Raw genomic sequence first — 14,026 nt, 5'->3', positions numbered from 1 at the left:
TTGTTTCCATACACTGCAGGTAGAAGTAGAAGTTTTCACAAACTTTCTGGAGTACAACTTGACATATGTCCAAACCCTCAGAATTTTACATTTTTTCAAACCCAACACTTTTTTACTTCTGGGAATAATTCCTAAGGCAGTATTTACTGCAAAGAGATAACTCCAGTTGTGGTGGTGTATGCCTGTAATCCCAGCAACTGGGGAGGCTGAGGCAGGAGGATTACAAGTTCAGAGCCAGCCTCAGCCTTGGTGAGGCCCTGTCTCAAAACATAAAAAGGGTCTCAGATGTGCCTCAGTGGTAGAGTGCCCTTGGGTTCAATCCGTGGTACCCCACCCCCAAAGAAGAAGAAGAAGAAGAAGAAGAAATGTATTACAATCTTATTTATGGGATCCAAAATTACAAGCAACCTAAATTTCTATTAAAAATTTTAAAATTTCTGGTTATGTATATATTATATATATCGTGATGGAATATTGTACATTAATTTAAAAGGGTGTTGTAGGGGCTGGGGTTGTGGCTCGGTGGTAGAGTGCTTGCCTAACATACATGAGATGCTGGGTTTGATTCCCAGCACCACATATAAGTAAATAAATAACAAAAGAGCCATCAACTAAAAAATACTAATAAAAATAAAAGGGTGTTATAGAAATATATTTCATAACATGGCAAGAAAGTTCAGATGAAAAATATTTTGAAGTATTAGTTTGATTCTGTTTTTATTTTTCTTTTTAGAAAGTATGCATATTGGGGGTGGGGTGGGGGGAAGGAAAGATAATGGAATGAGGCAAACACCATTACCCTGTGTGCATGTATGACTATGCAAATGGTTGACTACTTTGTGTACAACCAGAGAAATGCAAAGTTGTGTCCTGTTTGTGTACAATGAATAAAAAAACATGTGCATATGTACAGAAAATGCATTCTAGGTGCTTAAACAATAGTTAAACCTATTTTTTTTTTTTTTTTTTTTAGTCTCATGGTTTTTTTCCTCTTTTTTTCTTTTATTCTCTTTTTTCTTTTCCTTTTTTGATACCATGGATTGAAGCCAGAATGCTTTTACACTGACTACATTTTTGTTAGTTTGTTTATTTTTATTTCTTTGGTGCTGAAGATTGAACCCAGGGCTCTTAACCACTGTGGAACATCCCCAGCCCTTTTTTGTAACTCATTAGAGACAGTCTCACTGAGTTGCTTAGGACCTTGCTAGGTTGCTGAGACTGTCTTTGAACTTGCCAGCCATCCTCCTGCCTCAGCCTCCTGAGCTGCTGGGATTTAATACAGGCGTGTGCCACTGTGCCCAGCTTTTTTTTTTTTTTCCCCCTTTTTAACTTAGAAATTTTTGTTTAAAGAAAGTTGTTTGATTTTGTGTAAGTGGGATCCAGCACTGATCCCATGTGCCCTTCCTTCTAGGAACCGTGTAAAGCACCTCCTAGGTTGCTCTTGTACTTTTCTCAGTTCGTCACAAAGCATTATCCCTTTCTGGTCAGTTCTCCTGCCGTTTCTGTAATTTCCATATACTGAGTGTGCCAGAGGTGTTGAGAATACTGTAAAGTGCAGCAGTTATTTTGAAGGGTTGAGAAAGCCGTTTCATATTGTTTAGTTTAAAAGAGATCAGTAAGATGATTTGTGTAGAAAGCAAAATAATCTGCATTTTAATGTTTATACTTGCTTTTTCGCTAAAAGAAAGGTCAATTTTGTGGTAATAATAGAACTAATGAATGTGATGCAGAATTCTCATTACACTTTCCCCATTATTTCCACCTAGGAAGCCTTGGAAGATCGTTTGGAAAGGATCAACCGAGAACTGGGCTCGGTCCGCATGACACTAAAGAAGTTTCATGTTTTGCGCACCTCTGCAAATCTTTGAGATTTGTAGCCATTAAATTTTGAGACACTTTGTTTGCACTAATGTATAATTATGCACTCAGAAGAGGCGAGCTATTTTGTACTGTTTCTAAGCCTTCAAACAGTAGTTTTTCAATCATGCTATTCTTACACTTGCTATTTTATACTTCAAATGGCCACATATTTTCAAGATATTTTTGTTATGCTCAGGAATCTCTTGTATATTTTACTATTTAAAAAGCATTATTTTTAAATAGTATGTCTTCAATTTATATCAAGAATAAGGAAATGTAAACAGGGCAGGCAGCTTGTTTCTAAACAAATAGTATTGTCCTTTTAAGATGAACTTTGCACCCCAATTTTATAAACTTGTTCTACATTGTAAATATAACTCATTTTTTATAAAAATAAATGCTTAACAGCTTCCATAATGAGAGACTAACACATGCTGAATACATTTTAGCAAACCTTGGTTGGATTTCAGTTGTGTGGAGGTTTATAAAAAATGATGATACAATTCCTATTTGAAACGTGTCTTAGAGTGAATATCAGAATAATATTAGCTTACTGGAAAGTTTTGAAAGCTACATAAATATTAGTCATTTTATTTCCCTAAAACTTTATTGTTTATAAGGAAATAAATAAACAGAGGGATGTAATTGTCTAATTTTGTCTTATATGTAGTACTTTGAAAAAGCAGGTGGAGAGTGGTAGGCCTCTGCTCCCTGTTCTAATGTGACTTGTGTCCCCCTGGACAAGAAAGAGACAGGTAAAGCTTTGATGAGACACAGTGACATACGCCAGCCATCTGTGTCGCCCTGCCAGGATCCAGCGCACCCTGGTTTCCTTACAGCACATGACTTCGGCTGCCAGTCAACACTCTTCCAGGCCTTTTCACCCCACACCCCCTCCACCCCTGCAAGTAGTCACTGTTTCAGGAACCTGAGGTTTGGACCAGTGCTCTGCCTGTTAGGGACAGGGAACGTGCAGACAGAGCCTGCGGCTGTTGCTTGACCTTGCTAGAGGGCTGCAGCCCCTGCCTGGGCAGTGCTTCCTGGCTCGGGCGCAGCCTGTGGGCAGCAGTGCTGCCCTGGTGCAGGAGCAGCAGCAGGTTAGGCTGGTGCTGCTTAACCACCCACTTTTTGCTGGCCAGTTGGACCCAGTGCCCAGGCATTCAAGCTTGGCATGTGTCGGTAAACACTTGTCCAAACTTTCAGAACGGATTCCCACTACAGTGCTCAGCTTCTAAGCTCTGGTTTGCTTTTGAGCTCTTAAAAATTTGTGCTTACGATGCACCAGGTTCATTCAGTTACTCCAGTAGGGCATCAGGCCTTCCCGCAGGATTATGGGTGGTGGCTGGCCACCTTCTACCCGCATCACCTGGCAGATCTCCAGGCCTGGGCCCACAGCCCTGCTCCCTTCTCTCTGTGGGGATTCTCAGCCAGGAAGAGGGACCTTGGAACAGAGTAGCTGAACATTTGTGCTCAGCTTTTGCAACCAGTTGAAGACTTTGAGCTAATCAGAATTACTGAACAGAATCAAGTGCCTTCCTTCTTCATTTTTTTTCTAGCTTTCTTTTCCTAATCTCTTAGTTAATAGTAAAGAAGTTCATTTTAATAGCTTGTGTGTAAACCTAGAAAAGGGGTTGACTTTACTGGTGATATTCCCTTTAGTGTGTTTGTATATATGACATTCAAAATTAACTTAAGCTGGGTGTGGTGGCACATGCCTGTAATCCCAGCAGCTTGGGAGGCTGAGGCAAGAAGGATGGTGAGTTTAAAGCCAGCCTCAGCAATTTAGTGAGTCCCTAAGTAACTGAGTGAGCCTGTGTATCAAAATAAAATATATATAAACCAAAAAAAGGGCTGGGGGTGTGGCTCAGTGGTTAAGCACCCCTGACTTCATCCCTGATATCCCCCCCAAAAAACACTAAAAAATTGCTAGGATATTTAATTGTCCCCTACTTTTTATTGTAAAGACTACTACATTCTTAAAAATAAGGAAGTTGTCATTTTAGAAGAGATGATAGTTTTATCTTGCCAAGGAGTTATCTTGAGTAGCCTATAATTGGCTTATTCCAAAAAAGGCATTAAACTCCATCAAAACATCTTCTGTGCCTCCGAGAAAGCATATGCTTTGATTTTTGAAGTGTGTAATAGATTGGAACTATCAGTTTACTTACTTAAAAAAAAAAAATAAGTTTTATTCTTTTTTCTCTTCATAGCTGTGAAGAAGGAAACCAAGGAAAATTCTTGCAGCTGTCTTTCCCTAGGTGATCCTTATCTTAGGGTCACTCGAGGGGACATGGTTGGGCCTGAAGGTGGGAAAGGTGGCAGTCGTAAAGAGCATCTATTACCCCAGGGAAATAAACTATTTTTGTTGCTGGGCTGTTTCAGTTAGTAAAAAACCAAAGTGAATCTTCCACTTCTGGTAAGTGCCTTCTAAAATGCAAATAGCAAGTCGGTTCCCCTGAGGCCCAGCTCTGCCCTTTCCTCCCCATACAGAGCTTGTCCACAGGGGCAGTCCTGAGGCAGTGCACAGCTGGGCACAGGGGTTGGAGAGGGACACTGGGAACCAGGCAGACCAGGGTCACCCTGGCTCAGGTCTGCCTTCCCTAGCTGTAAGTAATAGGATCCCTTCATTAACGGAGAGTCTGTCAGTGCCTAGTGCTTACTAAGTGTGCATTAATAGGACCTTTCAGATTCAGTATGAGTTAAGTGGGTATTTGAGGTGACAATTGCTTTTTTTCCTCTGATACTGGGAATTGAACCCAGTGCCTCACACATGCTAGGCAAGTGCTCTACCACTGAGCTACAACCACAACCCCAAAAAGAGGGTTTTGTTTTGTTTTGTTTTGCAGCACTGGGGATTAAACCAGTTGGCGCTCTATCACTGAGCTATATCCCCACCCAGCCCTTTTTATTGTTTTGAGGCAGGGTCTAAGTTGCTCAGGCTGGCCTCCAACTTTAGTACTCCTGCCTCAGTCTCCTGAGTCACTGGAGTAATTAAAAAAATAAAAAAATAAATAAATAAATAAATTAAAAATAAATGTACACCTACAGTCATTTAGGAATCATAAGGGTAAATCATTTAACTCTCATTAGTGAATTATGTAATCCCAATGACTCCACCACTTCTTTTAAAGATAGAGGGTTATATCCAAAGCAGTTAACCTAAAAAACCATCTTGAGTTGGCATTTCTGTTAAGTGGTCTAAGATCTTCTCTCCCTTTGCATAACACCGTGGGTTTTCTTGGAGATTAAAGGAGTCGTCCTCTGGTGTGAGTTCTGTTCTTTTTTCTTTTTTTTTTTTTAATGACTAAAAATTTAAAAATGGATAACCTATCAAGTGTTAGTTTAGACAGCACTTTGATCATAATAAAATCGGTGATTTGGGAATTTAGAAATAAATATAGACTTCCTATATAGAGTGCCAGTGTATAAAAGTAATTTTTCCTTCAAGTGGTCCATGAACAGACTTGTACAGGTGATGGGTGGCCTTGAACAGGACCACGTGAAGGAAGTGCCTGCCACTGGGCCCTTCAAGATTGGAGATGACCATTTGGAAATTGGTAACCAACCAGAAGGTTTCCCTTTTTAATCCAGAAAATCCAGGTGCTTTGGTGAATGCTACTTGAGTTCTGAACCTAGCATCTATATATATAATAAAATTAGACGTTTTCATAACTTTAATTTTTAGATAACAGTTTTCACTAAATTTTAATGTGCCACTTGCTCTGCATTCTTTGAGAACCAAGCTTTGAAAAATAAATGTAGCTGGGTAGACGGCTCACACCTGTAGTCCCAGCTACTTGGGAGGCGGGAGGATCACTTGAGCCCAGGAGTTCAAGACCAGCTTGGGCAACATAGTGCAACACAGTCTCCAAGAAAATAAATAAACAAATAAAAAGCTGGGCATGGTGGTGCAGGCCTATGACCTCAGCAGCTCAAGCGGCTGAGGCAGGAGGATCACAAGTTCAAAGCCAGCTTCAGCAACTTGGCAAGACCCTGTCTCTAAATAAAATATAAAAAGAGCTGGGGATGTGGCTCAGTGACTAAGCGTCCCTGGGTTCAATCTGTGGTACCAAAAACAAAACAAAACCCCAAAGTAAACCATAAATGAATTAAAAATATACACCTGGAGCCCTTTAGGAATTATAAGGGTAAATCATGTAACTGTCATGAGTGAATCATGTATGGTTATGAGACTTTGGGTCTGATTAAACCGATTATATTGCACAATTTTCCTGGAAATAATTTCCTGCCCTGCCAAGAGCTCTGTGGTTTGATAATGTATTAAAAATTATCAGTATTCCTAGGACCTGTGTTTCCAAGCCTTTCTCGTCTGATTTGTGCTTTATCTCAAATACCTCAGCTCTGAGGAATCAAGCCATAAATTTGCACTTGCTGGACATTGTGTACCATGTCATCACTATGACTACAGATTTCAAGGACAATTTATGTCTTTCATACATTTAACAGCTTCGCTGTAACTGACCAAGAATGTGGAAAAGTGCTTCCCATGTAGTGCCGCTGCTGGGTAGACAGACGCATGCTTGTTGCAGTTACTTCTAGTCAAAATGGGGAGTGAAGCGTCAAGCCCGTGGGATTGGGCATCGTGTCATTCTCACACAGGCATTCAATAAATATTTGTGGATATTAACTGTCTTGTGATATTCATACCATTACCTTTTTCTTTCCTTTTTTTCTTTTTTCTTTTGGTGGTACTGGGAATTCTTTACTACAGAGCTATAACCCCAGCTCTTTTGTATATTTTGAGTGGGTCTTGCTAGGTTACCAGAGCTGACCTTGAACTTACAATCCTGCTTCCACCTCCCTGTTGCTGGGGTTATAGGTGTGTGCCCCTGTGCCTGACGAAGATACAGTTTTTAAAGTCTCAGGCATATATAATCCTTGAAGTTACCTGGTTTGCGTATAGTCATCAAAATGCTACAGTGGGGACTGGGTGTAGTTCAGTAGTAAAGCATTTGCCTAGTGTATGTAAAGCCCCAGGTTTGATCCCCAGCACTGCACAAAAATAAAAATGCTACAACGCGTTGTAGCATAGTGGTGAAGTGCGTGCCTAACTGCAGGACCCTGGGTTCAGTTCCCAGTACTAGGGAACATTTTTAAATAAAATGCTCCAATGGTATACCATCTGAGAGCTCAGTTCCTACTGACGTCGAGCAGAGTCTCAAAGAGCCTCACTCTGGAGATGTGTGAATGCTTCAGAAATCTTTTTTGTTTGTTTGTTTTTGTTTGTTTGTTTTTTTTTTTTTTTTTGGGGTGCTGGGGATCGAACCCAGGGCCTCGTGCTTGCAAGGCAAGCACTCTACCGACTGAGCTATCTCCCTAGCCCCCCAGAAATCTTAATGCACCTTAGGGCAGACTGGTGGAGAGGAGGAGCTGAGGGGTCAGTATCTCATGGGTGGTCATGCAGTGCTGGCTCTCCTGGCCCTTTCAGGTTGCACTTCTGCCCAGAACCCCAGCGGATGAACAGCCTGTGTGGTGGCACTCCTTTGCTTTCTCTCAACAGATCTGGACCCTTTATTTTTATTTTTTTTTGGGGTGGGGATGGTGTTGGGAATTGAATCCATGGGCCCTTTACCACTGAACTGCATTTCCAGCCCTTTTTCTTTTTTGAGACAGGGTGTCACTAAGTTGCTTAGGGCCTCACTCATTTGCTGAGGCTGGCCTGGAACTTGCATCTCCCTGCCTCAGCCTTCTGAGTTCCCAATCACTGGGATTACAGGCATGGGCCCCTGTGGGGCCACCGTGCCCAGCTTGGACCTCTCTGTTTTTATCTGGCACCTGCCCTTCCAGGGAAGTACTCCACGTCTCTTCAGGTCACATAGGTGATCCTAAACGATGGGTCAACTATAAGACGTGCCCTAAGCTCCACGACTTCAGGTTTTGGCAAACAGGTCTGTCCTTGCTCAACCTAAGTGAACACTTCCTGTTTCCCTGTGAGTTTCGCCCGAGCACCCTCTTGGTCTCTTAATTTGCCAAGCGGAGAGGCCTGTCGGGATGGAACACCAGCGGGGAGTTGCCTCTGCGCCGCTTCCAGCTCCTCTCCGAGGTGGGGACGGGCGTCACGCACCCTCGCTGGCGATGGCTGCCCTGTCCCGAGGGCCGCCGGTGCCCGGGCCTGCTGGGGTCCCGGGGAGACCGGGCGCGAGTCTCGGTCCGCAGCCGGGCAGCAGGTTGGCCCTCGCCCGCCTCCGCCGGCCTGCCCCTGGCTCCCGGGGGCCCTCGCTGGCTGCGCCCGCCAACATCGGGCTCCGGGCGCGTCGTTTCTCAAAGGCGAGCAGCTCAGAGTTGCCGCTCCCGTGACCCTCGGGCGCCTCGGCGGGGCGCCCGGCCGGCGAGCCGGGCTCTTCCGGCGGCGGCCGGGCCCGGAGGGACGCCCGCGCCGCTCCCCCGCGCGGCCGGAGGAGGCGCCGCGCCGCGGCGAGTGGGGGAATGCGAGCCGGGCCGGCGCGCGCGGGCAGCGGCGGCTGAGGCGCGGCGGGCGCGGGGCGCGGAGCTGTCGGCCACGCGGCCCCCGGAGCAGCGGCGCCGGCACGCGCGCCGCCCGCCGCCCCGACGGCCCGGAGCATGCCCGCCGCCCGGCCGCTCGCCCGGGGCCAGCCGGCGGCGGGGGCGCGCGGGGCCGCGGGGCGCAGCCGGCCGGGCCGGGGCCGCGGGGCCCGCGCTGCCCGGGAGGCGGCGTGAGGCGGCGGCGGCCCAGCGCGGGGACCGAGGAGCGGCGGCCGCGGGCGGGTGAGTGTCCGCGGGGGCGGAGGGCGACCCGGCGGCCCGCGGGAGCCCGCCGCGCCGGGACCCAGGCCGGGCGGGCGGCGCGAGGCGGCGGAGGGCGTGGCGAGCGGGACCCGCGCCCCGGCGCGCCGCCGAGACCCCCGGCCGGGCCGCGGAGGGGCGATCCCCGCCCGGGGCAGGTGCGTGGCAGCCCCGGCAGGTGCGTGCGCGGTGCAGGCCCGGCTCCCGCCCCCGCGAAGGCGCGGGCCGGGCTGCAGGAGGCGGCGTCCGCAGCCGCCCTCGGTTGGTTTCCGCGGGCTTCGCCCTGGCTGGCCGGGTGGGCACGGAGGACCCCAGGATGAGGTGTGGCCCTGCCCATCCCGAGGCTCCTTTCCTGGCGTACTGGGAGGAGCCCGCTCGTCTTAGGGCCGGTAGTTTCCTCTTCCACCACTGCATCTTTCTTATCGGTGGCGGGGCTGCGGGGTGGCTTGGGGAGAGGGAAACTTTAGTGTCCCCCTTCCGCAGCGCGCACTGATCCCCACCCCCATCCTAAATGGACATCCCAAGTAAACACTGTGCCTGCCACACAGATGCCATTTCAAGGCAGGTCCTCTAGCGCTGTCCCCTTTCAAGGGACTTGCTGCTCCTGCATAGAAATCCTAGGCTCCTCCCCCACCCCCTCCTTATCTCTGAAACACTGTGGCCTACCTTCCTCCTCCCCGCCTGAATCTGGATTCTTCAGGAGCATCTTTCTTTGTCCACTGCCAGCTCCCTCCCCTGCTCCTGGGAGTCAGCAGAGCTGTTAGGGGAGCCATCTGGGGAAAAGGTAGTCAGTGCTCGCTTCCCTGAATCATCCCTGCCACCCAAGCCCGTCTCCCCTTGCTGCTTCGAACCCCCACTGCACTTTATCTCTGTGGCTTATCACCGTCTGCCTTATTTTACAGTTACTTTTGTGCCTGTCTTATCTCCCCCGCTGGACTGTGGGCTCCTGGGTGGAGTTTGATTCATCTCTGGCCCAAGCCCCAGTCAGCATCCTCTGTGCAGCCTGGGCCTGTGGCATTCAGGGTGCACGTGGAGCAGAAGCCCCTCTGGGCTTGCCCGGGGACCCTTAGCTTGCCTGGCCGGCTGTTGGGCGTCAATTCTTTTTCTCCCACTAAGAGACTGTACTCTGATTGGAATAGCTGCCCAGCCCTCTTGCACTGCAGAGAGTTGGGAAGGGCTCTGGTAGGCAGTGACTTGCCAAGCGAACAGGACAGCATATTCTCTGCTGGAAAGATGGCCAGGTCCTGACGGTGAATTCTTTGGATGGTAAGTTGAATGGCTTGTCTGCTGATACTTGGGAGGCACCAGGGTAGAGAATCGACTGTGGGAACCGGGAAGGCCGGTTTGCATGCCTGCCCCCTAACTTGCCGTTCAGTAAGTCACTTGGTTTTTCTTGGTTTTGATTGCTTCTTACCAAATCTGGGGGCCGGGATGTGGCTAGTGGTAGAGCACTTGCCTGGCATTGTGAGACCCTGGTTTGAATCTCAGTACTGCACACTGCCACCCCCCCCCCAGAAGAGGGAAACTAAATTCGAAAGGAAATTCATCTGCATCTACCATTCCCCTGGGATCTGGACCCCATTCCCCACGCCTGTCCCCCACCACTGTGTCGTCCCTCACGCTCCATGCTCTAGCCCTCCCGGGCGACCTCGAGGTTTTCCAGGGCATTGTGCTCCTGTGCCCTTCTGCACGTGCCCAGCCTCATCAGTGATGGGGACCCAGTTTGCCTTCCCTGGCCTTCCCAGGTAGAGTGACCCCCTCTGCCTTGTGCCTCCCCAGTCCTATTTGCCACACGGGATGGCCCTCGTATTTCCATGTGTTCCCCCACCAGACTGTGAGCTTCCAGGCAGTGGTGCTAAATTCTGTTTCTCTGTCCCCAGTGCTTGGCATGCAGTAGGCACTTGGGAACATGTAGAGTTGGTGGCGAGAGGTGGCCTGGAAAGCCCCCGAGAGCCTTTCTCAGCCACAGCCTGCAGCTTCCCTTCTCTGTCACGTTGCCCTCCTCCCTGTCCCGAGTGCGTCTTGACACCAGGCAGTGCTCTCCTGGCCAGCCATCCGGGTCGGGCAGGCAGCTTGGTCTTTGAGAAGGGCCAGTCATGGAGGATGTGCAGTTATTTGCAGAGATAAAGGGGAAGTGGCTGCCTCCTCTCCGTTTTCGGCAGAGATGCTCTGTGTGTGCATGGAGGACGGTGATAGTGCTCTGGCGTCTGTCTCCACAGGCAGAGGCCGCTGTTTACGACCATGTGGTCAGTCCAAAGTGAGCCCCAGATCCTGTGCGCCGCTTCTTACCTTTGCTTGAATGAGCTCGAACCCTTTGCAGGATGAACCTGCCTAACCCCCTGCCTCCTGACGCCCCTTGAGCTGAGGGGTCTCTGCAGAGCTCCTCCGGAGGTCATGTGGTCTGTGTTTATTTTACTGAATGCCCTGGGATGTTATCCAAGAGAGCGGCCGCAAATCCTTGTCTGGTCTGTTCTAAAACCATCATCTGAGGCACGGCCACCTCCGCTAAAGGCTTCTGACAGTGTTTTGTATGAAATTTTGTTTTAGAATTTAGGGCCAGGCAAACTTTGCCTTCCCTGCGAAAGTAGGCTGCTTTCTCCTTTGATAATGAAAAGAAAGTGGGGAGGGAAAGCGTATATTGCTGGCAGACCCTGCCTGGCTCGTGGGCACCATAGCCCTGCAGGTAGGGGATCCTGCAGAGAAAGAAGCTGAGACAGGGGACATCAGCTGTTCCAACCAGAGTCTGGATTTGTATCCATTTTTGCCTGACTCTTTCTATACACACTGTCTTTTCTCTCTCTCTCTCTCTCTTTTTTGCTTTACCACTATGCTGCATCCCCAACCATTTTTAATTTTATTTTGAGACAGAGTCTGGTCTCCCTCAGTTGCTGAGGCTGGTTCTCTACTTGCGGTCCTCCTGCCTCAGTCTCCTGAATGGCTGGGATTATAGGCGTGCGCTGCTTCAGCTGGCTCTAGGTTCTTTATAAGTCATCACAAAAGCTTTCTGGAAAACAGTGGACAGACAGCGAATGGGTACAGGAAGTCGCATTTCACCTTAGGCTCTGTCACAGCTGCGTGTGTGTCCTCAGCACCCCAGGCTGTGTGTGGCAATTGCTGCCTTTCTGTGGGGGCCGTCAGGGTTGGCTTCCTGGGGGAGGGAATTTGACCAGCCTCATGGAGAGTCTCAGATTTGGGGCATTCACAGTGCCCGTCAGAACCTCTGGCGGGAAAGGAGGGAAGTGCTGCAGAGCCTCCAGCGGGGAGCCTGGCTTTGTGTCTTCAAATCCTCTATGGTTTCCACAGAGGGTCTGGGAACGTGGGAGCTCATCCCCCTACCAGGAATGAGAGACCAAAGTGGACAGAAGAACTGACTTGCCCGTGGCCACTCTGCCAGCCTGGACCAAGGTGCCTGGTTCCCAGGAGGGTCCTCCTTCATGCGCAGGCTGGCGGTGGCCCTGCGCACTGGTCCTTAAAGGCCGTACAGTGGGCATAGGGTGCTGGCTTCCTCAGGCCCAGCCCGGCCAGCACCGGGACCAACCTCGCCACCCTCTGTGGTCGGAGACACGCAGTGTGGGAGGAGGGGCAGGCTGGCATTTTATCAGGAACAGCCCTTGACAGGAGATAAAGCCGAAGTCAACCAAGAGGCAGGTCAAAAACCCAGGCAGCCACCTGTGGAAGGAAAGGGCATCCGGAAAGGGGTGTCACACCCTCGCCTTGCTGCAGCCCCCGTCCCTCACAGCTTTCCTGGGAGGCCCCCCGCCGCCTTTCTCCCGGTCAGTGACGGCAGAGGCAGTCACGGATGGGCCGGAGAAAGCTCGTGGGAGGAGCAGGGCACCTGAGGCTGCTGGGGTCTCCACGCAGAAGCTACAGCTGGGACTCCTGCTGGCCCGGCAGACGCAGCCCCTCTGTCGGGGTGGACATGGCAGCTGAGTGCCATCACTGCGGGGAGCTGTGCTCCGCAGTCAGCCGACGGTGACTTAGCCCACCCTGAGCCGCTGCTCCGGGGCCGTACCGGGCTAGCTTCCCACGGGCCTCTGCTCTGCCCACGACGTTTCCGTGGACTGATGCACACGCAGCCTTGCGCCAGGTGCCTGTCTGTCAGAAGGCACCTTATTTAATATGTATTACTGGACCTCAAACTCCCGGTCAGCAGCCTGTGCCCTGTGAAGGAAGGTCGGCTGGCACACGCTGCACCTCAGGACCTCCTTGCCTTGGACGGCAGCCTGCAGGACCACTGAGAACGGTGGAGTCACCAACAGAAAGCAGGTGTGTGACAAGCAGGCCCCGGGCAGAGCAGGGAAGGACGCTGGCTTTCAGCGTGGCCCTGTTCCGCCTCAGCTGGGGACCTGCCTCAGGCCACCCACACGCTGTGCCGTCTGCAGGGGTTTGAAGATGACCTCGAGAGTACCGCAGCACTGACGTGGGGTGGCGGTTGGGTCTCAGCGAGTAGGTGCATTCACAAGTCTGGGCTCACAAGTGCCGGCATCCGCCATCCTGGACGCCGCGTGCCTTCCCGCATCTCCAGCCCGGCCAGGGCAGCCTGCCGCCATTCCGCCAGTTCCTGAGGATGAAGGCCCAAGCCCAGGACGAGGAGCAAGGAGGCCTGTCCTCCCCGCTGCCTTCTTCCAGAAGGGCCCACTTCCCGCTGAATGGTGCCCATCTCCCCTCTCCACAGAGGAGGAGGGACTCTCCCCATGCACAGGGCGGCAGCAGTCAGAGGGACCTGGGGCACAGTTGTCCTTGCTGTGAGGAGCTGGGAAGCAGGCCTCCGCCCAAAGGCCTGATCCTCTTAAGGAGGTGTTCAGGCCGCCCTGGGGCTTCCTGTGGGCCCCACGCCTCAGATCCGGGCTTCCGCTCCTGGGCTTCAGCCTCCGGGTAGCCGCCTGTGTGCCCCGCTAGGACTTGGTGCGAGGTCCTGCAGGTGGCTGATCCCTCTCTCCAGACTGGTTCTTGCTGAGGGATTTTTCTTTGGCAACTAGGGTCTGCCCATGGCCCGCTCTCCTGGAGGAGTGGGGCCCTGTAGCCTCTGGGCCCCTGGCGAGGGTCCATCTGGCCAGACAGTAGCAGCTGGGGACAGGGATGGGGGCAGAAATAGTGGCCATTGGGGTCTGTCACGGGGGAACAGGTCCCTGGGCCCCGAGGCAGCACTGCTGCCGGGGCAGACTGGCCCTTACGGCTGGACTGGAGGGACGTCTCCTCCCGCCCAAGGCTGTGCAGTGCTTTCCCTGGAGCTTCCTGAGAGTGGACTTTTCACGTGCACGTTTTAATTTTTCCCCATCAGAGGGAGGGAACCAAACATTCTTTGCAATTAGAGCTGTCCCCACTTGGCTAATCAGACTGAAAAAACCACTGAAGGCCTTTGAAGACCGCAGAGCGAGGGGCCGGCCAGACGCACAGGCAG

General features: G+C 50.9%; 2 protein-coding genes across 13 annotated transcripts in view; both read left to right on the top strand.

The window, feature by feature from the left end:
- The window catches only part of Mphosph9 (M-phase phosphoprotein 9), a 56,019-nt gene extending 52,377 nt beyond the window's left edge, over positions 1-3,642 (top strand). For 8 of the 9 annotated variants that reach the window (XM_047561110.1, XM_047561108.1, XM_047561107.1 and 5 more), the window contains one exon: positions 1,767-3,642. In XM_047561110.1, coding sequence (XP_047417066.1) covers positions 1,767-1,868 — 102 coding nt within the window. In that variant the 3' untranslated portion in view covers positions 1,869-3,642. The remainder of the gene's footprint in view (positions 1-1,766) is intronic. The other variant, XM_047561106.1, reaches the window with a different exon arrangement.
- Positions 3,643-7,809: 4,167 nt separating this feature from the next.
- Pitpnm2 (phosphatidylinositol transfer protein membrane associated 2) overlaps positions 7,810-14,026 on the top strand; it is a 122,010-nt gene continuing 115,793 nt past the window's right edge. The window contains exon 1 of one of the 4 annotated variants that reach the window (XM_047560245.1): positions 7,810-7,924. The gene's annotated coding sequence lies outside the window, so the exon portion shown is untranslated. Of the gene's footprint in view, positions 7,925-8,537; positions 8,608-14,026 lie in introns of those variants that run through there. The other 3 variants (XM_047560251.1, XM_047560244.1, XM_047560252.1) reach the window with 3 other exon arrangements.

Source organism: Sciurus carolinensis, chromosome 8, assembly GCF_902686445.1.
Source record: "Sciurus carolinensis chromosome 8, mSciCar1.2, whole genome shotgun sequence".
NCBI lineage: Eukaryota > Metazoa > Chordata > Mammalia > Rodentia > Sciuridae > Sciurus > Sciurus carolinensis.
The sequence above is the reverse complement of the archived record's forward strand: the minus strand, read 5'-3'. Positions and strand labels throughout refer to the sequence as shown.